The sequence below is a fragment of the Salmo salar genome, chromosome ssa14 (assembly GCF_905237065.1).
Source record: "Salmo salar chromosome ssa14, Ssal_v3.1, whole genome shotgun sequence".
NCBI classification, from domain to species: domain Eukaryota; kingdom Metazoa; phylum Chordata; class Actinopteri; order Salmoniformes; family Salmonidae; genus Salmo; species Salmo salar.
This window is the reverse complement of record NC_059455.1, coordinates 3,203,794-3,227,075: the sequence shown is the minus strand read 5'-3', so window position 1 is coordinate 3,227,075 and position 23,282 is coordinate 3,203,794. Positions and strand designations below refer to the sequence as shown.

General features: G+C 40.2%; 1 protein-coding gene across 1 annotated transcript in view; it reads right to left on the bottom strand.

The window, feature by feature from the left end:
• Positions 1-22,879, bottom strand: part of myo10 (myosin X) — a 299,501-nt gene extending 276,622 nt beyond the window's left edge. Inside the window, exon 1 of the mRNA XM_045693795.1 lies at positions 22,467-22,879. Coding sequence (XP_045549751.1) covers positions 22,467-22,487 — 21 coding nt within the window. The 5' untranslated portion in view covers positions 22,488-22,879. The remainder of the gene's footprint in view (positions 1-22,466) is intronic.
• Positions 22,880-23,282: the final 403 nt, after the last annotated feature.

The window sequence follows — 23,282 nt, the reverse complement described above, 5'->3', positions numbered from 1 at the left end:
TATAGGTATCAGTCTCACATACCTTTCCTGACAACAGGCTATTGGATGTTTGCCATAGCAAAGGCATGGTCATATGTTCTCATACCAGTGATAGGTCCCATGTTAAATTAAACCTTCATAAACCCTTTATTAGGCATATAAGGATACTACCTAAATAATTTGAAGAAAATGTAATGTTAAATAAAAGGTGGCAAATATATTATGTCGCATTTATCAAAGGGACAGATGTAAATGACTGGTGAAGCATCTATGTAGTGCTTATGAAGACTTTATGAATGTTCCATAAAGCCTTTATTAGTTATGTTTAGTTACAAGTGGGACCCAGGGATTCTAAGTAAAAGGCAAGCATGGGTAAAGGATACTTCCCAGACAATTTGTGAATTTATTATTCATTTTGGACTTCGGTAAGTTGTTTTAGGCTGATCGGGCACACAACATTTTATAAGGCAAGCCGAAGTCGGTAGCAGAAGTCTACGCCCCTTCGTCGGTGATTGGTCAACAGAAGGGATTCTTCAATAAAGTCTTTGTCGTCATTCAATGAGAAACAATTCATTTTCATGCACATTTTTTCATTGAGAAATACTCCACCAAACATCTTAGTTAGATGTAAAATTGCACAATTAACATCTCCTCTGCAAAAAAGTCTAAATTAATGACAGATTTCTCGAGTTATCTTAGATTAATTCTGACTATTTTGAGGAAGTGACCACCGGCTACAGCATCTCAAAATGGACAAAGTCCTATTGCTGCTTTTTTCTCGTTTCCCAAGCAAAGGTATTTTAAGGGAGTATACAAGCACACTCGTTTGGTTCCCCTAATAGGCGCCAACTGAACTGAAGCATGCTGAGTGTATCGTTGTATCAGTAGTGGATCTGGAATGCAGATGTAGGGTGTATTCATGCGAGTTTACAAGCAACTTGGGAGAAAGCTGGAATGTCTGATTGTTGGACAGGGAAAGTGCTACAGGGGGACTAATAGCAACCATTCTTTAATAAAATGTGAGATAACAAAGCAGAGACAAGCAAATCTGCCAAAATGATGGGAATCCAGATTAACTTTGTGATCTTTTCGACTCGTTCAGTCAAAATAACAAATCTTTCGACTCATTTCGTTCATTTGAGTCAGTAATGCCCAGAGCGCGCAGGAACCCCTACCGGCGGACAATGAACTGAAAACTCGAAAGAGTCATTACATTTCTACAAGCCTCTCGTTCACCATAGGGGGCTTGTTGGAGCTGTCATTTGTGGCTGAGACTTGTAAACATGTGCCTTAAACAATGCAGGCCACATTTGTTGACTGCTAGGCATACAAATACAATTATTTCTTGACACATTTGAAACTGGGTCTAGTTGTAACCACAACCGGACTAGATTATGAAAGACTCTTGGCGGAATCTATTGCTTGACTGCAGTGAGGGTGATGATCAGCACAATATCATTTGCGAACTGCAGCCCACCAAACGATTTGTTTTCAAGTTGAGCAGAGGCTGTGTATGTTTTGGTTCTACAAAGCTGTGTTCATCATAACGTTCAATACACAATTAATTGCATTCATTTTTGCACCATGTGATCAATTATCAGTTAGTTGTAAACATGTATTTTTCTTCTCTATACTGCCTGCAGCAAGATAATCTATTTTCCTGTGCGTATATGACAGTTGTTGGTCAGAGCACGTCTCTGTGGCCCGCTAAACTGTCACGCTCTGACCTAAGAGAGCTGTTTTTTCTCTGTTTAGGTAGGTCAGGGTGTGATAGGTGGGTGGGCATTCTATGTTGGTATTTCTATGTTTTGGCCGGGTATGGTTTCCAATCAGAGGCAGCTGTCTATCGTTGTCTCTGATTGGAAGCCATACTTAGGCAGCCTTTTTTCCCTTGGTTTTCGTGGGTAGTTGCTTTCTGTTTAGTTTGTATAACCTGATGGAACTGTTGGCTGTCATTTTGTTTATTTTGTCTAGTGTTCGTTTTCATTAAAATATAACGATGAGCACTCAACACGCTGCGCCTTGGTCTCCTCTATATGACGCCCGTTACAGAGACGGAGCATGTATCAATCCTGCTGTAGCACCCATTGTAGCCTGCAGGTCAAATCAACTACTACAATGAACGAGTCACTCAGAAAAAAACTAATCATGACTCTCTCAGTCAGTAAAAAGAGTTGTTCAAAGATAACCAACCAATCGTACGCGAACTGTACATCACTAATGGAAACACACCTTTGGTGGGAAAATGCACATATTCTTTCTATGCAGACTTTAGAATATTCACATTAAAATCTGCCTCCAATTGGATGGAAACCTAGTTTATGTCTCCAAATTTCATGGAATTGTACAATGCATTTGCTGTCAAAGGAATACAAAGCTACATTCTAGCTGTTGGAACAGCGTGATATAAGGTATTTTTTTCTGCTGCAGCCGCTTGCCGGTACTTGGTGAATTATCATCAATGAGGCTCCTTAAAGGAGTTGTGGTGCAGCATTTAACTTGCTCTTTTATGCTCAATCTCAACTGATTACTTGACAGAAATGAAACCTATACATTTTCCTCATATTTCTTTTGAAAGGAATCCATAAATAAAAGTAAAACATCTTATTACAAAATGTTAAAGTATTAAAAAGTAAAAATCCCTCTCTGTGCACCAATCCAAAAATAATCTAAACTCTTAAAACAATCACAAATGCCTCTACTCCCCCAGAATGTTCAATGGGAGGTACATTTGGAAGCAATGTAGAAAACAGGTGTTTGTGGTTGTACGCTATAGCCTTGACCTTGACACAATATTAATGGTCATCACAGCATTCTTGTACATATAAATAACATAGTAATTTCCCAATAATCCAGGGTTTCAAGTCTTATAAATCAATTTCTGCATTATTCTAGTTGGCAGGCTCTTTTATGCAATTCACATTACAGTGAGTGCATCCCGTTTTAGTATGTGTAAGTGAGCCCTGCTGGAATCGAACCCCACGACCTTGGTAGCACTATGATCTTACTAACTGAGCCACAGGACAATATTGTGTCGATAACGTAACGTCGCTAAAAAGCACAAGGGAGAAAGGAAGAGGTGAAGAAGCTTTTGGCATGTCATTTCAAGACAGCCACATGAAATAACAGAGAAGAAAAGAAGTTCTGAGCCTTGCTAGCCCCAACTAAAACATAAACACGCTTATCCTGTGCATAAGAAAGATGAACTTACATTTCAAACAAAAATATTTAAAAAAAACATTTTGAAAACCCAACGGCTTTGAAGTGAAGATTAAATCCTACTTCGCTTTCCTGTTTGGACTCGGGAATGGCGTTACCGCCTTCATCTTCCTCATCGGAGAGAATATTAATCGACAAGCTGCCATTTTGGTTTACTCCTTTTGAACAAAACAACTCCAAATGCCAAGGCTGTAATCTCAGATGTGCTTGCTGGGCAAGTTCCTTTGTTTCCACACGGAGTCATATATGCAGTTTACATAGAAAAGGGAGTATGTTTTTGCTTGTATTTTTGGTCAGGCATTTTGGGGGCCACCTCATGCTGCATCTGCATCAATATTTGTCAACCAGGGTGTGTTGAGTGAGACTAGGCCCTCGGGTGTGTGAGTGTGGGCACGTGCATGTGTAGTCTGGACAATATGTGTGTGTGTGTGTGTGTGTGTGTGTGTGTGTGTGTGTGTGTGTGTGTGTGTGTGTGTCTCTGTATGTGACCCAATGGCGGGTATAGCGGAACAGAGTCAGAAGCAGTGGTGTGCGTGTGTGTGTGTCTGGACAGGATACAAAGGTGTGTGTGTATTAGCCAAAGGGGCCCTGAACAAAAATATAAACGCAACATGTAAAGTGAAATAAAAGATCCCAGAAATGTTCCAGACGCACAAAAGGTTTTTCTCTCAAGTGTTGTGCACAAATTTGTTTATATCCCTGTTAGTGAGCATTTCTCCTTTGCCAAGATAAGGTGTGGCATAAGGTGTGGCATATCAAGAAGCTGATTAACATCACTTTGTGATGGGGACAATAAAAAGCCACTCTGTGCAGTTTTCCTACAGTTTTGTCACACAACACAATGCCACATTTGTCTCAAGTTTTGAGGGAGTGTGCAATTGGCATTCTGACTGCAGGAATGTCCACCAGAGCTGTTGCCAGATAAGCCTCCTCCAACGTAGTTTTCCAGAATTTGGCAGTACATCCAACGAGTCTCACATCCGCAGACCACGTGTAACCATGCCAGCCCAGGACCTCCACATCTGGCTTCTTCACCTGTCTGTGGGTGGGCCTGTGCTCTCCCAGGTCCACCCATGGCTGCGCCCCTGCCTAGTCATCCATAGAGTAGGGCCTAACTAATTTATTTCAATTGACTGATTTCCTTATATGAACTGTAACTCAGTAAAATTGTTGAAATTGTTGCACGCTGCGTTTATATTTTTGTTCAGTATAAAAAGAGTTACGTCCTATTCCACCCTCATTTCCACTTCCCCAAAACCCATAGTTAATTTCTTAAAATGCTTTACTAATCCCCATTGAACCAGTCTTGATACATTATTTGGCCATACAAAATCTCCATCAACAACAATAACCAAAATGGTTTATGAGCATTTCCGAAGTCTACTACTCTGGAGGTATCATTGAAAACCTTGTGTAATATAAAAACACATTTCTATATACTGTAGTGTCGTAGTTCTGTATTTGAGCAATAATATAAAACAATAATATATGCCATTCAGCAAACACTTTTAAGTACCATGCTCTACCAACTGAGCTACAAACAAACACAATCAGCAGTACTTGCTTTACATGCAGGGACAGTACAGTATGATTCACCTGAGCCAGAGACTTCATGGCAGCTGTGGAACACATATTGCAACTGGAAAAAGACAAAAGCCAATGTTGTTCTTGTTCCCAGGCATTTTTTGGGGGGAAAAGAACAGAATAAAAATAAACTTGAATGAAAGCAGGGCTAACATGAACACTGAAAGAAAGCTCAAGTTGTGATGATTCTGTGTAGTTCAGTTGCTACAGCTTGGCAAATACAAAGCCAGGGTTGTGGATTTGATTACCGCTGTGCCCACCCATACAAAAAAATGTATTCACACACTACTGTATAAAAGCGTCTGCTAAATGGCATATACTGTATAACTTAAGATTTCTGCTCAGTATCTCTCAACCAATTTCATTAGAGGACTCAGAAAGAGCCTTCAAGTTAGACTTATGTCCGATGACCTCACTGAGAACTACTGCACGGCAAAGCGTATTGTCTGAGTTCACGAGCAATGAAATGTTTTACTTGCAGGTTCCCTCTCTGTAATGCAACCCAATCAGAAATAATACAAGATAAGAATAAAAATTATAATGGCTCAGTAGAATAGAATTTAAAAAATGTGTCAGGAAGGCACTCAACAATTTATAGTACAATATTTACACGTGTGTCGGGGAAGGGAGGGATTAGAGCAAGTGTTTAAATTCTGTAGTATTTAGCAATAATAAATACAAGTCTAGCAGCAGTTGTGATGTGTGTGTAGTAGGAATGTATATGTGTTTGTGTGTGTGTGTGTGTGTGTGTGTGTGTGTGTGTGTGTGTGTGTGTGTGTGTGTGTGTGTGTGTGTGTGTGTGTGTGTGTGTGTGTGTGTGTGTGCATGTGTGTTAAGGTGTGGAGAGTCAGTGCAAGGCTGTCTTCACTAGTCCAGTTCAAGTGTTCAGCAGTCTGATGGCTTGTAGATAGAAACAGTCTCTGAGTCTGTTGGTCTGATACCCCATGCTTCGATACAGTCTGCCCAACAGTAAGAGAGTGAACAGTCGCCCCATGGCTGGGGTCCTTGATGATGCTTCCTCAGGCACTGCTTCGATTAGATGTCCTGGATGGGTGGGAGCACGGCCCCAGTGATGTACTGTGATGTCTTAACCACCCGCTGGAGGGTCTTGCGGTCGTGGGCGGAGCAGTTCCTGTACCAGGCCGTGATGCAGCCAGTCAGGACGCTCTCAATGGTGCAGCGGAAGTATTTGGAGAGGATCCGGAGAGGCATAGCAAAACTTTTTAGCTGCCTGAAAATTGGTGGTGTTGTTGGTCCATGTCAAGTTCTTAATGATGTGGACGCAAAGGAACTTAAAACAACTGACTCTCTCCACTGCAGCCCCGTGGATGTGGATCGGGCGTATCCTATCCTCTGCTTCCTGAAATCGACAATGAACTCCTTTGTTTTGCTGACGTTGAGGCCGTTGTCCTGGCACCACAATGCCAGTTCACTTACCTCCTACCTTGTCGTTGTTAATGATCAGGCTTACCACCGTGGTGTCATCAGCAAACTTGATGATGGAGTTGGTGTCGTGCTTAGCCACACAGTCGTGGATGAACAGGGAGTACAGCAGAGGGCTGAGGACACATCTCTGACGGGCCCCAGTGTTCAGAGTCAGTGTGGAGGAGAAGTTTGCTGCCAGTCCTCACAGCCTGTGTGTCTGTCTGTCAGGAAGTCCAGGATCCATTTGTAGAGGGTGGTGTCCAGGCCTAGGGCCCTGAGCTTGGTGACGAGCTTGGAGGGAACAATAGTGTTGAATGCTGAACTGTAGTAAATTAACAGCATTCTCTTTTCCAGGTGAGTTAGGCCATTGTGAATTGCAATGGAAATGGCATCTTCCGTGGATCTGTTGGAACGGTAAGCAAAATGGAGTGGGTCCAGTGCAGAGTGCAAATTTACAGGGGCCCGGGGGGTGTAAAAAAATAATGCACATTTGACCATTCTCCTATAATCCATGTGGCTGCACTTTCATGTGGCTGTCATCTCAGGGCAGTCCCGTATCTCAGGTGTCCCAACTTTTCTTTCTACAATCAATCGCCGAATGTCATTATACTTATTATAATGGATGTGTCTTTCCATTCATCATATGGCACAAGTGCAGAGTGCACTGTTTGGGTGCTGGAATTATTTGGGGTGGACGAACATCCGCAGGTAGCCTAATTTTTGAAGTGATTTGTTTGACAATAAGATGAAAACATCATGACTGGCTGTGTTGTTGCCCAATTAAAATGTAATACAAAATGTTTACAGTTATATGACATGTCTTTACTGTCAGGCCCATTAAAAATCACATAGGAGGTCCCGAAAAAAATAGAGACCCCCTGAATTTCACAGTATAATTCACACTCTGACTCTGGTCCACTGTGTATGGCATGCTGACCTTGATGTGGGGACTACAGGGAACATTGTTATCGAATAATGATTCAAGTTTGAGTCTGTATTGTCTTTTTGCATCCTTAATGGAGCTCGTACCTGCTTGCCTTGTACGCATCGTGCGCAACCGAGTCATCAGGGTTCGTTCTGCCCCTTCGCTAAGCAACCGGTGGCCCCACACTCAAAGACTTCCTGACCTACTTTCCGTGTGTGTGTGTGTGTGTGTGTGTGTGTGTGTGTGTGTGTGTGTGTGTGTGTGTGTGTGTGTGTGTGTGTGTGTGTGTGTGTGTGTGTGTGTATATTACAGGCTGGCAGCTGAGGCCAGTGTTGCCATGTGTTGGCCAGCTGTGGTCCCCTGGTGCGGATATCCAGAGTTTTGCAAAATTGTAGCAGAGGAGGGCATATTCAGGAGAGGGGGGGTGGGGCGAATGTAAATACCGGCTTCCCTTTCTGGCTTTCTTCTAGCGGTAACAACAGTCACCCTTGTTATACTCAAGACACCGTTATCTGTTACATTGAGCTATGGCATTAGGCAGGACATACTAAAAACGAACTGAACAACGAAGATAGAGAGATCCAAGCTGTTTATTTGGTCTCAAGGCTGTTTGTTCAGTCAGCGATGTGAAGAAGAATAGAAAAAAATGGGAGGTAGTCCAACCCTCTCAGTGTTTAAAATCTGTGTCGTAATTCATTAATGCAACCCGTAGCAAAACACTATGCAATGGACATGTTCAGGTATTCACTCCCCATTTCTGTCTGTTTTCTTCCGTTTACTTCTAGTGAATATGACCCTGGTCATCTGATGACTTTATAGCCTTTTTGGAACTGTTTCAAGGCACTTAGTGCCATTTTGTAGTCTTGCTAATAATGTTGGCAGAAGTGTGAGGTATTACTCTGGTGCCGACGTATAAACAAACTCTGAAGATTGTTTACCTGACCGGATCCTCATGTCCTTAGTTTCATGAAAAAAGACCTCAAAGCCTAACGTACCTATCTACCCAAACAAACTATTACAGCTTTTTGTGAAATGACACTAATTACTTATTCGAAATTCGTAACAGGCACACGAAAAAGTATTACACAATTTCATTCACAACGCATTTCATGTGTATTACACAATTTCATTTCTTTATAACCCATTCGTGTACATTACCCAAATTCCAATTTGTTGTGGCTAACGTTAGGACTGTGAATAATAAATGTGTGATAATTGCAATAAAGAAATCACTCAAGTAGTTTTATTGGAAGATATGAACATTTTGGATATGAGTTGGAACCTATTTTGGCGTTTAATAGAAATGGCTCTTTAAAACGTAGGAACAGAAGCCATCGCCCTTTGGAAAGAGTGAATACATTCTTAATTGCCTTGAACTTACAAACAAATTCAAACCACAATGTATGGCATTGATAGGGGAGCTCACACAGCAAATAGAACTGAAAAAGAACAAGGATCATGTGGCCTGGCTGGTTTGGCTGTAATGCTGCAGCCTCTGGCACACATCTGCAGTATTGGCATAGTTTCAAATCCGGCCTAATGCCTTTTGACACAACCTCTATCTTTCCTACTGCCATACTCTCTCACTATCTGAACATAAAAATGGCATCCATGAGTTCATCTGACTCTGGGGAAGTAGATAAAGGGCTTCATTGCAAAAATCGCCAAGTGTCCCTTTAAGCCTTTAATGCTTAACATTAACCGCTTTCCCAACAGCGTGTATAAAAAAAAGAACTGTTGAATCATTAAGCAGTTGAGTAGGGCTCTTAGTGGAAAAGTCCAGTAGCTCCTCCACCGTAACAGGGTTGCATGGCAAGGAGATAATAACAAATAAATAACCAAACAGAATGTCCAGACAAACAAGCTTTTATCCATCATGAATCCATCTTACAACTCCCACATGATCTCACATAGTGAGTTTATCTCTCTATAGAAAAAGTAAGAAGGGCAGTTGATAGATAAAACTAGGTATAACCTAGAAACCAATTCGACCATTCACAAGTACTTTAATCACACCTCATATCTGCTCAGAACGATGAACGATAAAAGCAGTTGGCAAAAAAGGCAAGGTTAAAATGCATCAGGCTTTTCTTTGTTCAGTAGCTCTCACCGCATATAGGAGACAGCTTGTCACTGCACATAAATGAAACACGGTAAGTTTGAGGTACTTTTATGCTGTTTTTAATTGACCAGCTAGACTGTCTGGAACACCGACCCAACAGGAGCCATTAGCGTCAGGAAGCCATTTTCTATTTCTCTTGATGATTTTGATATATTGCGTATGTATTTTTATGCTCAAAACCTTGACATTTTTTTCAAATGGGATATTACACTAAAAAAGCTTACTGAGTGACTACCCACTGGTTGAATCAAGATTGCTTCCACGTAATTTCATTGAAATTACATTGAACCAACATGGAATAGACGTTGAATTGAAGTCTGTGCCCAGCACAGACCTCAGCATTCTGTACTAAAGACAACGGACTGCAGAACTGTATTTTCATACAAGAAGCAAAGCTAATATCATGAATCAAAAAAGCTGCACCACTGATCGCAAAAACCTTTTAAAAAATGTGTGAACCAAAAACATGCAAAGAGGTGAAAAGGAAACAAAAGTAGTACGTGTTATGAATTATGAAGTGATGGAACACAACCATGGCCTGTATTCAGGCGCACATATTGACTCAAGCAGGAGGACGGTAGAGGTAAGATGTTTCAGAGCCATACAGAATGTTACCAGCAATCAGGCAGGAAATTGGGCCTTTTTTCATTGCATACCAAATGGAAGAGAATGCGAAACAGGGAGGGACTACCTGAAATGGTCAAATAAGAAACACATTTTTGTTTTACATTGCAAAAAGTTTTCTATGTTTTCTGTTGCCTGCCCTAATGAACACAACCCAGATTGTTTTTCTCAAGCTCATGTAACAGTATAGCTTCCGTCCCTCTCCTCGCCCCAACCTGGGCTCAAATCAGGGACCCTCTGCGCACATCAACAACTGACACCCCACGAAACATCGTTACTCATCGCGCCACAAAAGCCACGGCCCTTGCAGCGCAAGGGGAAACACTACTTAACCTGTTAGGGCTAGGGGGCAGTATTGACACGGCCGGATAAAAAACGTACCCGATTTAATCTGGTTACTACTCCTGCCCAGTAACTAGAATATGCATATAATTATTGGCTTTGGATAGAAAACACCCTAAAGTTTCTAAAACTGTTTGAATGGTGTCTGTGAGTATAACAGAACTCATATGGCAGGCAAAAACCTGAGAAGATTCCAAACAGGAAGCGCCCTCTCTGACAAGTTGTTGTTCATCTTGGCTCTTTTTATTGAAGACTGAGGATCTTTGCCGTAACGTGACATTTCCTACGGCTCCCATAGGCTCTCAGAACCCGGGAAAAAGCTGAACGATATCGAGGCAGCCTCTGGCTGAAACACATTATCGCGTTTGGATAGTGGCTGGTCAGAGTACTCTGAGACTCACGCTCGTGCACGAGGGCACGAGATGTATTTATTTTCTCTCTCTTTGTACGTATACAGGCTTTCCCGGTCGGAATAGTATTGCTTTTTTACGAGAAAAATGGCATAAAAATTTATTTTAACCTCTCTGGGCTAGGCGGGACGAATTCGTAACAGCCAGTTGAAGCCTGTGGCGCGATTTTCAAAACCTTAAAAATCTTTTACTTAAATTTCTCAAACATATGACTATTTTACAGCTATTTAAAGACAAGACTCTCATTAATCTAACCACACTGTCCGATTTCAAAAAGGCTTTACAACGAAAGCAAAACATTAGATTATGTCAGCAGAGTACCAAGCCAGAAATAATCAGACACCCATTTTTCAAGCTAGCATATAATGTCACAAAAACCCAGAAGGCAGCTAAATGCAGCACTAACCTTTGATGATCTTCATCAGATGACAACCCTAGGACATTATGTTATACAATACATGCATGTTTTGTTCAATCAAGTTCATAGTTATATCAAAAACCAGCTTTTTACATTAGCATGTGACGTTCAGAACTAGCATACCCGGGGGAATTCGCTAACATTTTACTAAATTACTCACGATAAACGTTCACAAAAAACATAACAATTATATTAAGAATTATTGATACAGACCTCCTCTATGCACTCGATATGTCCGATTTTAAAATAGCTTTTTGGTGAAAGCACATTTTGCAATATTCTAAGTACATAGCCCAGGCATCACGGGCTAGCTATTTAGACACCCGGCAAGTTTAGCACTCACCAATATCAGATTTACTATTATAAAAGTTTGATTACCTTTTGTTGTCTTCGTCAGAATGCACTCCCAGGACTGCTACTTCAATAACAAATGTTGGTTTGGTCCAAAATAATCCATCGTTATATCCGAATAGCGGCGTTTTGTTCGTGCGTCCCAGACACTATCTGAAATGGTAAATCAGGGTCGCGCGCATGGCGCAATTCGTGACAAAAAAATCTAAATATTCCATTACCGTACTTCGAAGCATGTCAACCGCTGTTTAAAATCCATTTTTATGCCATTTTTCTCGTAAAAAGCGATAATATTCCGACCGGGAATCTCCTTTTAGCTAAACAGAGGAAAGTAAACAAAGCTTTCGGTCGACGCGGGCACGAGCCTGAGTCTCACAGTACTGTAACCAGCCACTACCCAAACGCTTACTTTTTTTCAGCCAGAGCCTGCAAAGCCACGATTCAGCTTTTTACCGCCTTCTGAGACCCTATGGCAGCCGTAGGAAGTGTCACAGGACAGCTAAGATCCTCACTCTTCAATAAACAGAGACAAGAAGAACGACACCTTGTCAGACAGGCCACTTCCTGCCTGAAACCTTGTCAGGTTTTTGCCTGCCAAATGAGTTCTGTTATACTCACAGACACCATTCAAACAGTTTTAGAAACTTTACGGTGTTTTCTATCCATATGTAATAAGTATATGCATATTCTAGTTACTGGGTAGGAGTGGTAACCAGATTAAATCGGGTACGTTTTTTATCCGGCGGTGTAAATACTGCCCCCTAGCCCTAACAGGTTAAACAGCGGTTGACATGCTTCGAAGTACGGTAATGGAATTTTTTTGTCACGAAATGCGCCATGCTCGCCACCCTTATTTACCCTTTCGGATAGTGTCTTGAACGCACGAACAAAACGCCGCTGTTTGGATATAACAATGGATTATTTGGGACCAAACCAACATTTGTTATTGAAGTAGCAGTCCTGGGAGTGCATTCTGACGAAGAACACCAAAGGTAATCAAACTTTTCTAATAGTAAATCTGACTTTGGTGAGTGCTAAACTTGCTGGGTGTCTAAATAGCTAGCCCTGTGATGCCGGGCTATCTACTGAGAATATTGCAAAATGTGCTTTCACCGAAAAGCTATTTTAAAATCGGACATATCGAGTGCATAGAGGAGTTCTGTATCTATAATTCTTAAAATAATTGTTATGTTTTTTGTGAACGTTTATCGTGAGTAATTTAGTAAATTCACCAGCAGTGTTCGGTGGGAATGCTAGTCACATGCTAGTCACATGCTAATGTAAAAAGCTGATTTTTGATATAAATATGAACTTGATTGAACAAAACATGCATGTATTGTATAACATAATGTCCTTGGGTTGTCATCTGATGAAGATCATCAAAGGTTTGTCCTGCATTTAGCTGTGGTTTGGGTTTATGTGACATTATATGCTAGCTTGAAAAATGGGTGTCTGATTATTTCTGGCTGGGTACTCTGCTGACATAATCTAATGTTTTGCTTTCATTGTAAAGCCTTTTTGAAATCGGACAGTGTGGTTAGATTAACGAGAGTCTTGTCTTTAAAATGGTGTAAAATAGTCATATGTTTGAAAAATTGTTTTTGCATTTTTTAGGTATTTGAATAACGCGCCACGGGATTACACTGGCTGTTGAGTAGGTAGCCCATAGAGGTTAAGGTCGCAGAGCGAGTGACGTCACCGATTGAAACGCTATTAGTGCGCACCACCGCTAACTAACTAGCCATTTCACATCGGTTACACTCATCCATTCGCACTGAATAGTGTGGGTAAAAGTGGTTTATATTCCACACTAATTTACACCTTTACATGGTAAGCAGAAACACACTGTGGCTCAGTGAGTATATCCTTACAGTTAGCAGCGAGGTGAAGACATGCCCCGTCTAGATGCTATAGAGATCTACATACTGAGCTGTATCGTCATGTTTGAAGCAGGGATTAACCTAGAAAATTGAAAAGTCAAATGACTTTGAGGAATTTTGTGGACACTGACCTTTGTATTTGGGATGTTTGGGGGCCGTCTCCAAAAGGGAGCAGATTTTGGCCAAAAGTGTATCAAGCCATTGGGTATGTAAACAGTCAGTTCAATCAGTTCGTAGGAGATGCAGGATTGGATCATGTTTAATTTGTCACCGTCACAGTTGCTCTGTGACCTTACTCTGTCAGTTCAGGGCGAAGAAACCTCTTCGAGATACATTGCAGACTGTTCTGGCTTCGATCCAAAATATCTGCCTCCTTGAGTAGGTGTTATTTCAAGAGTGGTGTGAAAAAGTGTTAAATGATACAGCAGCCATTTTTCAGGAGAAACTTGACTGACTGGCTGGCTCACAGATTTTTCCTTATTTAATTTGGTAGGGTTACAAGGACTAAAATGAAAGGCGAAATACGATACAACCCTCCTAAAAGTGTGCTAAGACAAGACCCTTGTTTTTGTTTCAGGTATTACAAATAGTCAAAGGCCAACTTCATGAAACTTGTATTCACTTTTAGACATGTCACAGAAACTGAGGTTCCTATGTATGGGTTATGAATGTTTTATGAAGTCCTTAAGTAGGCACCCTTCAAGTAAAGTTTTGAATGTCAGGACTTCTAAATCAAATGTTTTTTGTCACATGCTTCATAAACAACAGGTGTAAACTAACAGTGAAATGCTTACTTACGGGCCCTTCCCAACAATGCAGAGAGAAAAATATAAACATTTTAGAAAATAATAACACAAGGAATAAATACACAATATATACAGTTGAAGTCGGTAGTTTACATACACTTAGGTTGGAGTCATTAAAACTCATTTTTCAACCACTCCACAAATTTCTTGTTAACAAACTATTGTTTTGGTAAGTCGGTAAGGACATCTACTTTGTGCAAGACACAAGTAATTTTCCGAACAATTTTTATAGACAGATTATTTCACTTATAATTCACTGTATCACAATTCCAGTGGGTCAGAAGTTTACATACACTAAGTTGACTGTGCCTTTAAACAGCTTGGAAAATTCCAGAAAATGATGTCATGGCTTTAGAAGCTTCTGATAGGCTAATTGACATAATCTGAGTCAATTGGAGGTGTACCTGTGGATGTATTTCAAGGCCTACCTTCAAACTCCATGCCTCTTTGCTTGACATCATGGGAAAATCTAAAGAAATCAGCCAAGACCTCAGAAAAACAATTGTAGACCTCCACAAGTCTGGTTCATCCTTGGGAGCAATTTCCAAACGCCTGAAGGTACCACGTTCATCTGTACAAACAATGGTACGCAAGTATAAACACCATGGGACCACACAGCCATCATACCGCTCAGGAAGGAGACGCGTTGTCTCCTAGAGATGAACGTACTTTGGTGCAAAAACTGCGAATCAATCCCATAACAACAGCAAAGGATCTTGTGAAGATGCTGGAGGAAACAGGTACAAAAGTATATATATCCACAGTAAAACAAGTCCTATATCAACATAACCTGAAAGGCCGCTCAGCAAGGAAGAAGCCACTGCTCCAAAACCGCCATAAAAAAAGCCAGACTACGGTTTTCAACTGCACATGGGGACAAAGATTGTACTTTTTGAAGAAATGTCCTCTGGTCTGATGAAACAAAAATAGAATTGTTTGGCCATAATGGCCATCGTTACATTTGGAGGAAAAAGGGGGAGGCTTGCAAGCCGAAGAACACCATCCCAACCATGAAGCACGGGGGTGGCAGCATCATGTTGTGGGGGTGCCTTGCTGCAGGAGGGACTGGTGCACTTCACAAAATAGATGGCATGATGAGGAAGCAAAATTATGTGGATATATTGAAGCAACATCTCAAGACATCAGTCAGGAAGTTAAAGCTTGGTCGCAAATGGGTCTTCCAAATGGACAATGACCCCAAGCAAACTTAAAAGTTGTGGCAAAATGGCTTAAGGACAACAAAGTCAAGGTATTGGAGTGGCCATCACAAAGCCCTGACCTCAATCCTATAGAACATTTTTGGGCAGAACTCAAAAAGCGTGTTACAGCAAGGAGGCCTACAAACCTGACTCAGTTACACCAGCTCTGTTAGGAGGAATGGGCCAAAATTCACCCAATTTATTCTGTGAAGCTTGTGGAAGGCTACCCGAAATGTTTGACCCAAATTAAACAATTTAAAGGCAATGCTACCAAATACTAATTGAGTGTATGTAAACTTCTGACCCACTGCGAATGTGATGAAATAAATCAAAGCTGAAATAAATCATTCTCTCTATTATTATTCTGACATTTCATATTCTTAATATAACGTGGTGATCCTAACTGTCCTAAGACAGGGAATTTTTACTAGGGTTAAATGTCAGGAATTGCTAAAAACTGTTTAAATGCATTTGGCTAAGGTGTATGTAAACTTCCGACTTCAACTGTACATGCTCCAACAAATCTCGTGTCCTGACTTTCAAAACTGTACTTGAAGGGTGCCTACTTCATAACACATTAATAACCCATACATACCACACTCATTAGCAGTTTCATACATGCTTATGTCGACTTGTGCCAACAACCACCAAGTTGATATTTTTGTTATGTTTTGTCATTGTTGCCTTGCAGTTGTTGCTTATGAATGCTGGTATGTATGGTTTATAACTGTGTTATGAATTACATAAGTAGGTACGCGTCAAGTTAAGTGTTCCCAAATATTCACTTTTATGGCTTTTAGTCTTGTGTCCAGTTTATTAACTTGTAATTAATCTCAACAATTGTCCACATAATGAAGCTTCAGACTAAGCAAATGTTCAGTAAGAACAGGAATACACGGTAACAGCATTGGGTAGAAGACAAAGAAGGCAGCTGAGCACAAAATTATAAATCTGCAAGATCTTTAAATTCCATCTAGCCGTTTCACAGGTGTCATGTTTCAACCCTTGAAGAAGACGGAAGAAAGAGAGAAAGAAACTTCAACATCTAACACAGCACTGCTGCTTTGAATTCATCATGAGAGCGTTTCAGTATAATGTAGGTATATAGACTGTGTATGTTGTGGTAACACTATTAACATCATGATTAGGCTATTATATTTTATGCCCTTAATGAGAAATGCAGACAGTTGCGGGCTATGGGAGTAGCCTGCAAAGCAGAGATATTCTAGAATGATTTCATGAGGTTGTATTCACAGAGTTTCAACATATTTTGCTCATGAAACAGTTAGTTCACAGTGTCCTCAATAAGTTGTGACATCTAGTGACTGGTGCATTGAAAGAGTATATCCGGTGTTTGAGAATTTTTTTAAATGATCACTGATGATCGTTTTATCAGCAACTGTACAAGAAGTACCCTCACAAAATAGTTATACTAATACAATTATATGAATAAAACCCTCTTTAGTGAAGTGAGTTGACACTGTCTTAAATCTCTTATGGGTTTCAAATGTTCTCTTCTATGAGACATAATGTATCTATCAAACAATGCTTCCATGATTCAAATGGCCATTGGCCATGTCAGCACTCAGTCCCACAGACATGCCACAAGTGTAGAATAAAGTTGTCCCTGAGTGCTGGCCTGGATTTAGTTTCACTTTCTAACAGTTTTCATTCTTCAATTTAAGATTTGCATTGGGGAAATAAGCTTAGTTGACCCGGAGCTGATAAATTCTACCAGTAATATGCTAGTGTTATTAGTGACACATCAAGTAGCCTTGGACCTGATACAATGCATTCAAAAAGTATACACCCCTTACTTTTTCCCCATGTTTTGTTTTGTTACAGCCTGAATTTAAAATGGATTAATGTGTATGTGTCACTGGCCTACACATACTACCCCATAATGTCAAAGTGAAATTGTTTTTTTGACATTTTTACACATTTATTAAAAATGTCAAGTTTAAATGTCTTTAGTCAAGAAGTATTCAACCCCTTTGTTATGGCAAGCCTAAATAAGTTCAGGAGTAAAAATATGCTTAACAAGTCACATAATATGTTGGATGGACTCTGTGTGCAATAATAGTGTTTAAGAGTTTTGAATGACAACCTCATTGCTGTACCCCACACATACAATTATCTGTAAGGTCCCTCAGTCAAGCAGAAAATTTCAAACACAAAGAAGAAGAAAAAAAGCAGATATTGAATATCCCTTTGAGCATGGTGAAGATATTAAATACACTTTGGATGGCATGTCAATACACCCAGTCACTACAGAGATACAGGCGTCCTTTCTAACTCAGTTGCCAGAGAGGAAGGAAACCGCTCAGGGATTACACCATGAGGCCAATGATGACTTTAAAACAGTTACAGAGTTTAATGGCTGTGATAGGAGAAAACTGAGGATGGATCAAACTTGTAGTTATTACTCCATAATACTAACCTAGTTGACAGAGTGAAAAAAAGGAAGTCTGTACAGAATAAAGTATTCCAAAACATGCATCCTATTTGCAACAAGGCACTAAAGTAATGCTGCAAAAAATGTGGTAAAGCAATAAACCTTTTGCCCTGAATATAAAGTGCTGTTTGGGGAAAATCCAATAGAACACATTACTGAGTACCACTCTCCATATTTTCAAGCATAGTGGTGGCTGTATCACTGGGGAGTTTTTCAGGATAAAAAACAAACAGAATGGAGCTAAGCACAAGCAAAATCCTAGAAGAAACCCTGGTTCAGTCTGCTTTCCACCAGACACTGGGAGATGACCTTTCAGCAGGACAATGAGCTAAAACACAAGGCCAAGGTTTCTTAGCAAGAACACACTGAATGTTCCTGGGTGGTCGATTTCCAGTTTTGACTTACATCTGCTTGGAAATCTATGGAAACACTTGAAAATGGCTGTCTTGCAATGATCAACCACCAATTTGACAGAGCTTGAAGAATTATTTTAAGAATAATGGGCAAATATTGTACAATGCAGGTGTGCAAAGCTATTAGAGACGTACCCAGAAAGACTCACAGCTGTAATCGCTGCCAAAGGTGATTCTAACATGTATTGACTCAGCAGTGTGAATACTTATGCAAATGCAATATTTCTGTATTTCATTTTCAATACATTTGCTAACATTTCTAAAAACATGTTTCACTTTGTCATTATGGGGTATTGTGTGTAATCCATTTTAATCAATTTTGAATTCAGGCTGTAACACAACAAAATGTGGAATAAATCAAGGGGTAGGAATATTTTCTGAAGGCACTGTAGGTGGAAAGTGAAGTCTGCCCAAGCTATCTTGAAACAAGTCTGCCCACAACACAGCAGTTCAAATAAACACAAGCCCATTCAACTGACAGTGCTGATAGACATTGAACCGTCTGACTCTGCTGTGTCAAGACCGACTGGCCACTGGATAAGGTTGTAGGCTACTAAAAATGGGCCAAGGGAGTCTACAGGAAAACCTACTTGTGAATGTTATCTTATCAATCTATAGAAACTTACAATAAAATGGCCAGTGGTGAGTGCCGTCTATCACCACTAAATGAATGAGCACTCAACCTTGAAGCCAGTCAGTGTTTTGACTTTTGAATATCATGACCGAAAAGGATATATCTATATGTATCTACCTGAAATAAGCTAATCTACATTCTCTGCACAACCTTTACTGGTTGGACGCGAGTTTGTTTCCTTGTCAAATGCCCTTTTCCTTAAAGACTGGGGGCTTTGTTTCAGGCAGAGATTAACTGAGAGATATAAAGGCAGGCAGGCCGATATTTGAGACTACTCTGTGTGAGCCTGCCTGCTTCTGGCAATGAGAAATATTCACTGTTTTTCAGAATTTCTAGATCCTTGGCGATCGTCCTGTTGTCATGCAACAAGGATATCAACTAACTGTTGCTTCTACTTGTTTGCCTACTTTGGTTGGTTATGGTAATGACCATGCCTTTTCTACCTAATATTCAGCCACACCCACGCCAATAAACAAACACATCATACGTAATGATAGATAGATAGGTGAAGTCAACTTTCCCAACTGTCAGTGGTGGTGCAATAACCGCTTGGGGCAAAGTAATATTCAGGTGTGACTCAAACATCAACACTTTTTCAGGTGGAGCTTATACCTGCATCATCAAAAGGGAGTGGTGTTCTTTTCATCATACAGGTTTCACAAATCAACTGTCATTGTGGACCCCAGGAAGGGTAGATGATGCATTTGCAGCGGCTAATGGGGATCCGAATAAATACCAAAATTGTATGTACACTGTGGTTTCGACACAGTATTTCCCTGACTCACACAGCAAATTGGCCAGTGTTACCTAATGTTGATTTTTCAATGTACCCTTCCCCATTTTTTTGTGTTGATTCAGGTAAAATGATTAACTCTTAAAGTGTTAAATTAACACTCATTAGTCAAAAAGAACATCAGTTTTTCTGTTAATAACCAGTGTTAAACCAAAACCACACCATCATTATCATATTTCCCAGCATGTTCTATTGCAGGATGTTCTTTAGAATTGTTTGTTTCAATATCTATGTTTTTGCATGTACATTGATTGATTAATTAATCATATGCTACTCAAATATAAATAACATACATTTTTCTAAGCTAATCCAATCTGTTGCTTGGAAATGTTTTTTGCAGGTTAGATAGTTTAGGTAGTCTCATATCTTATCCTTTTCAACCTGGCAGTCATTCTAAATGTAGGCTGCGGGTGAATAAAAATGTTGGATATCCCCACTCTGGCTGGATTCCAATAGGAATTACACATTACTTTGCAAGCCATCATAATGTGACTTGCAGCCCTGAAAACCATGCGTTTCAGGCCACTGTATTTGGGTGAAACTAGGCCCTCAAAATAATGCCTCATCAAATACTTAATTTAACTTAATTTTAATTATAACATATTCACTTAGGATCTCACTTGTTGAAGGCCACCAGACTGAACATGGATGCAGGTTGTCATCAAGTATCTCTCTGAACTTTGCTCCATTCACCTTCCCTCAATCCTGACGAGTCTCCCAGTCCCTGCCGCTGAAAAACATCCCCACAGCATGATGCTGCCACCACCATGCTTCATCGTAGGGATGGTGCCATGTTTCCTCCAGAACGTGATGCTTGGCATTCAGGCCAAAGAGTTTGATCTTGGTTTCATCAGACCAGAGAATCTTGTTTCTCATGGTCTGAGAGTCTTCAGGTGCCTTTTGGCAAACTCATAGCAGGCTGTCATGTGCCTTTTACTGAGGAGTGGCTTCCGTCTGGCAACTCTACCATAAAGGCCTGATTGGTGGAGTGCTGCAGAGATGGTTGTTCTTCTGGAAGGTTCTCCCATCTCCACTGAGGAACTCTGGAGCTTTGTCAGAGTGACCATCGGAGTCTTGGTCACCTCCCTGATCAAGGCCCTTCTCCTCCAATTGCTCAGTTTGGCTGGGCGGCAAGCTCTAGGAAGTCTTGGTGGTTCCAAACTTCTTCCATTCAATAATGATGGAGGCCACTGTGTTCTTGAGAACCTTCAATGCTGCCGAATTTTTTTGGTACCCTTTCCCAGATCTGTGCCTTGACAGAATTCTGTCTCAGAGCTGTGACTCCAATGAAGTTGTAGAAACATCTCAAGGATGATCAATGGAAACAGGATGCACCTGAGCTCAATTTCGAGTCTCATAGCAAAGGGTCTGAATACTTACGTAAATAAGGTATCTGTTTTTTGTTTTTAATACATTTGCAAACATTTCTAAAAACCTGTTTTTGCTTTGTCATTATGGGGTATTGTGTGTAGATTGCTGAGGAAATAGTTTTATTGAATACGTTTCAGAATAAGGCTGTAACGTAACAAAATGTGGAAAAAGTCAAGGGGTCTGAATAATTTACAAAGGCACTGTATTATCATTCACAATGGATGTTAAAAACACAAACATTTTTACTTACTATGTGAGGTGAAGAAAAAATAACTGAGAAGGACAATCAGAAATCAGACATCCCCAAATGGGTACTTTCCTACATTTGCTCGCAGCAGGCTAGTTAGCCTACTTCTATGTGTGCTCAGTTGCGCATGCTCCGTCAACATTAAGAGAACAGAGAAACCAGACACATGCTGATTGCGCACAAACAAAACGCAATGAACAAATTGAGAAAACTTGTAAATGGTATGAAATAAATCAAAACTTGCTTTTCATAAGTGTAGCAGGTTGTGAACTCTCCAAATAACGTTTCCACATCGAGAAAGTGAATGGTAAATTGCAACACACTCCTCCCCTTCTTCTTGTCTCAACATTTCAAATGATACTCAAGACACACTGTTTTTTTTCACACACATATTTTAGATGCATTGCTAATCATCTCAATAATCAGCTAGGCCTATTGCCACACGCATTGTGTAGACACTGGACCAGTGTTGAATTGAACACCATCAGTGTTGATTTAATACTGGATCATTTTGTATGCAGGTTAACCTTACAAGCATTTTGTGTTTTATCCCATTTTTTATCCCATTTAATATCTCAGGTTTTTATGAAGAGGATAAATATAAAGCATTTAGCTAATAGCAAATATTGAAAGGTTTAAAGCATTATCAGTTCTTTAACGAACATTATTAAACTGTAATAACAAACCTTTACAGTAGTAGGCATAGTAATGAGGATCATAGTGTTTGAGTTTTCTATAGGCTATAAATATGCATGCCTATTGTCAAATCAACAAGTGTCAATTGTTGGCTAATTACAGTTTCCCTTTACTCAAGTGGTGTAGGTTGAATCCATATTCTATTGCTTCTATTATTAGCTTTCGCAGGATGTCTTCTCGGAGGAAACGTGAAAAAACGAAGGTACGGAAATGCCAGAGTTCTACTTGGAAAAGGTCCAAACCCTGTTTTATCCAGAAGCATTTGACACACAGCCTAAATCTATGAGCTAGCGTTACGACTTACTGTCTGATGAACTCTCTCACATTATTGCATTATAAGGAACGATGTTACAGAAATAAAAAAAATTGCAATTCATTCGTATTCCTTAGAGGGCATAAGTACAAGTATGTTTCCTATAGGTTACATGGCATCAACTTTCAACCCCCCCAAAAATAACTAAAGTTGTTTCCCATCATTTTCTTGAAATATAATTCTTACTACAGACTTGTTATAACCAACTTGTAACTCAATGATGCGTTTTTATTACAAAAAAGTTTTAATAGCCAACTTACCTCGGTGAAAAAATTATCCATCGTCCTTAAATTAATCCACAAGGATCTCTGTATGCTAATCGCGCAGGCAAAACATGTGTTTTGATGTACAGGGCAAAGGCATCTTCTTTAGTCCATGATCAGAAATACATCTCTTCCAATAGTTCTCGGCACAGGGAAAAAGGGAATCAATTCTTCTGCAACTTCTGCCTTTGTTTCATAGATTACATTTCCAGCAAAATCAGCATTTGTTATTTAAAATAACATAAAAATCAGTCTTCCGATATTGGAGAAAAACGGGACTTGATGCGCGATAAAACTTAGTATGGAGGGAGATCAAATGCTGTGCACCTGGACACTTTGTCTGCCGGACATTCACATTGGTAAATAGTCCAACTCGCTTAAGTAAAGTATTTGTGGCGACTGGCGAGCCAAGTTTGGAGTGACTCCATCCGTAGATACTGTAGCTCCACCCAGCACTGGTTTGAATGGTAAAGTAAATCTCACCCCAGGATTGCCTCTCTTACCCCGCCTGCCGTCCAAAGTAGCCTAAAGTTTGAAACCTGACTGCGGACTGCCGCTGCGGAGATTTTCAAATAGTGTGAAATAAAACAGTGTGAAAAAGTAACAGTCTATGTCAATTGAGTTTTTCTATATAAGTAAGCAATAGGCATATGAACATGGATTCCATCGCGTGTAATCAAATAATGGACTGTGCAGGTCACAATTATCTTATGAAACTGAAACTGACATATAGGCCTATCCCACTGGGCACCAGGGGCGAAAATCTGATATCAACTTTGGAGGGGACAATTACATGAAATTTTCTCAAGAGCA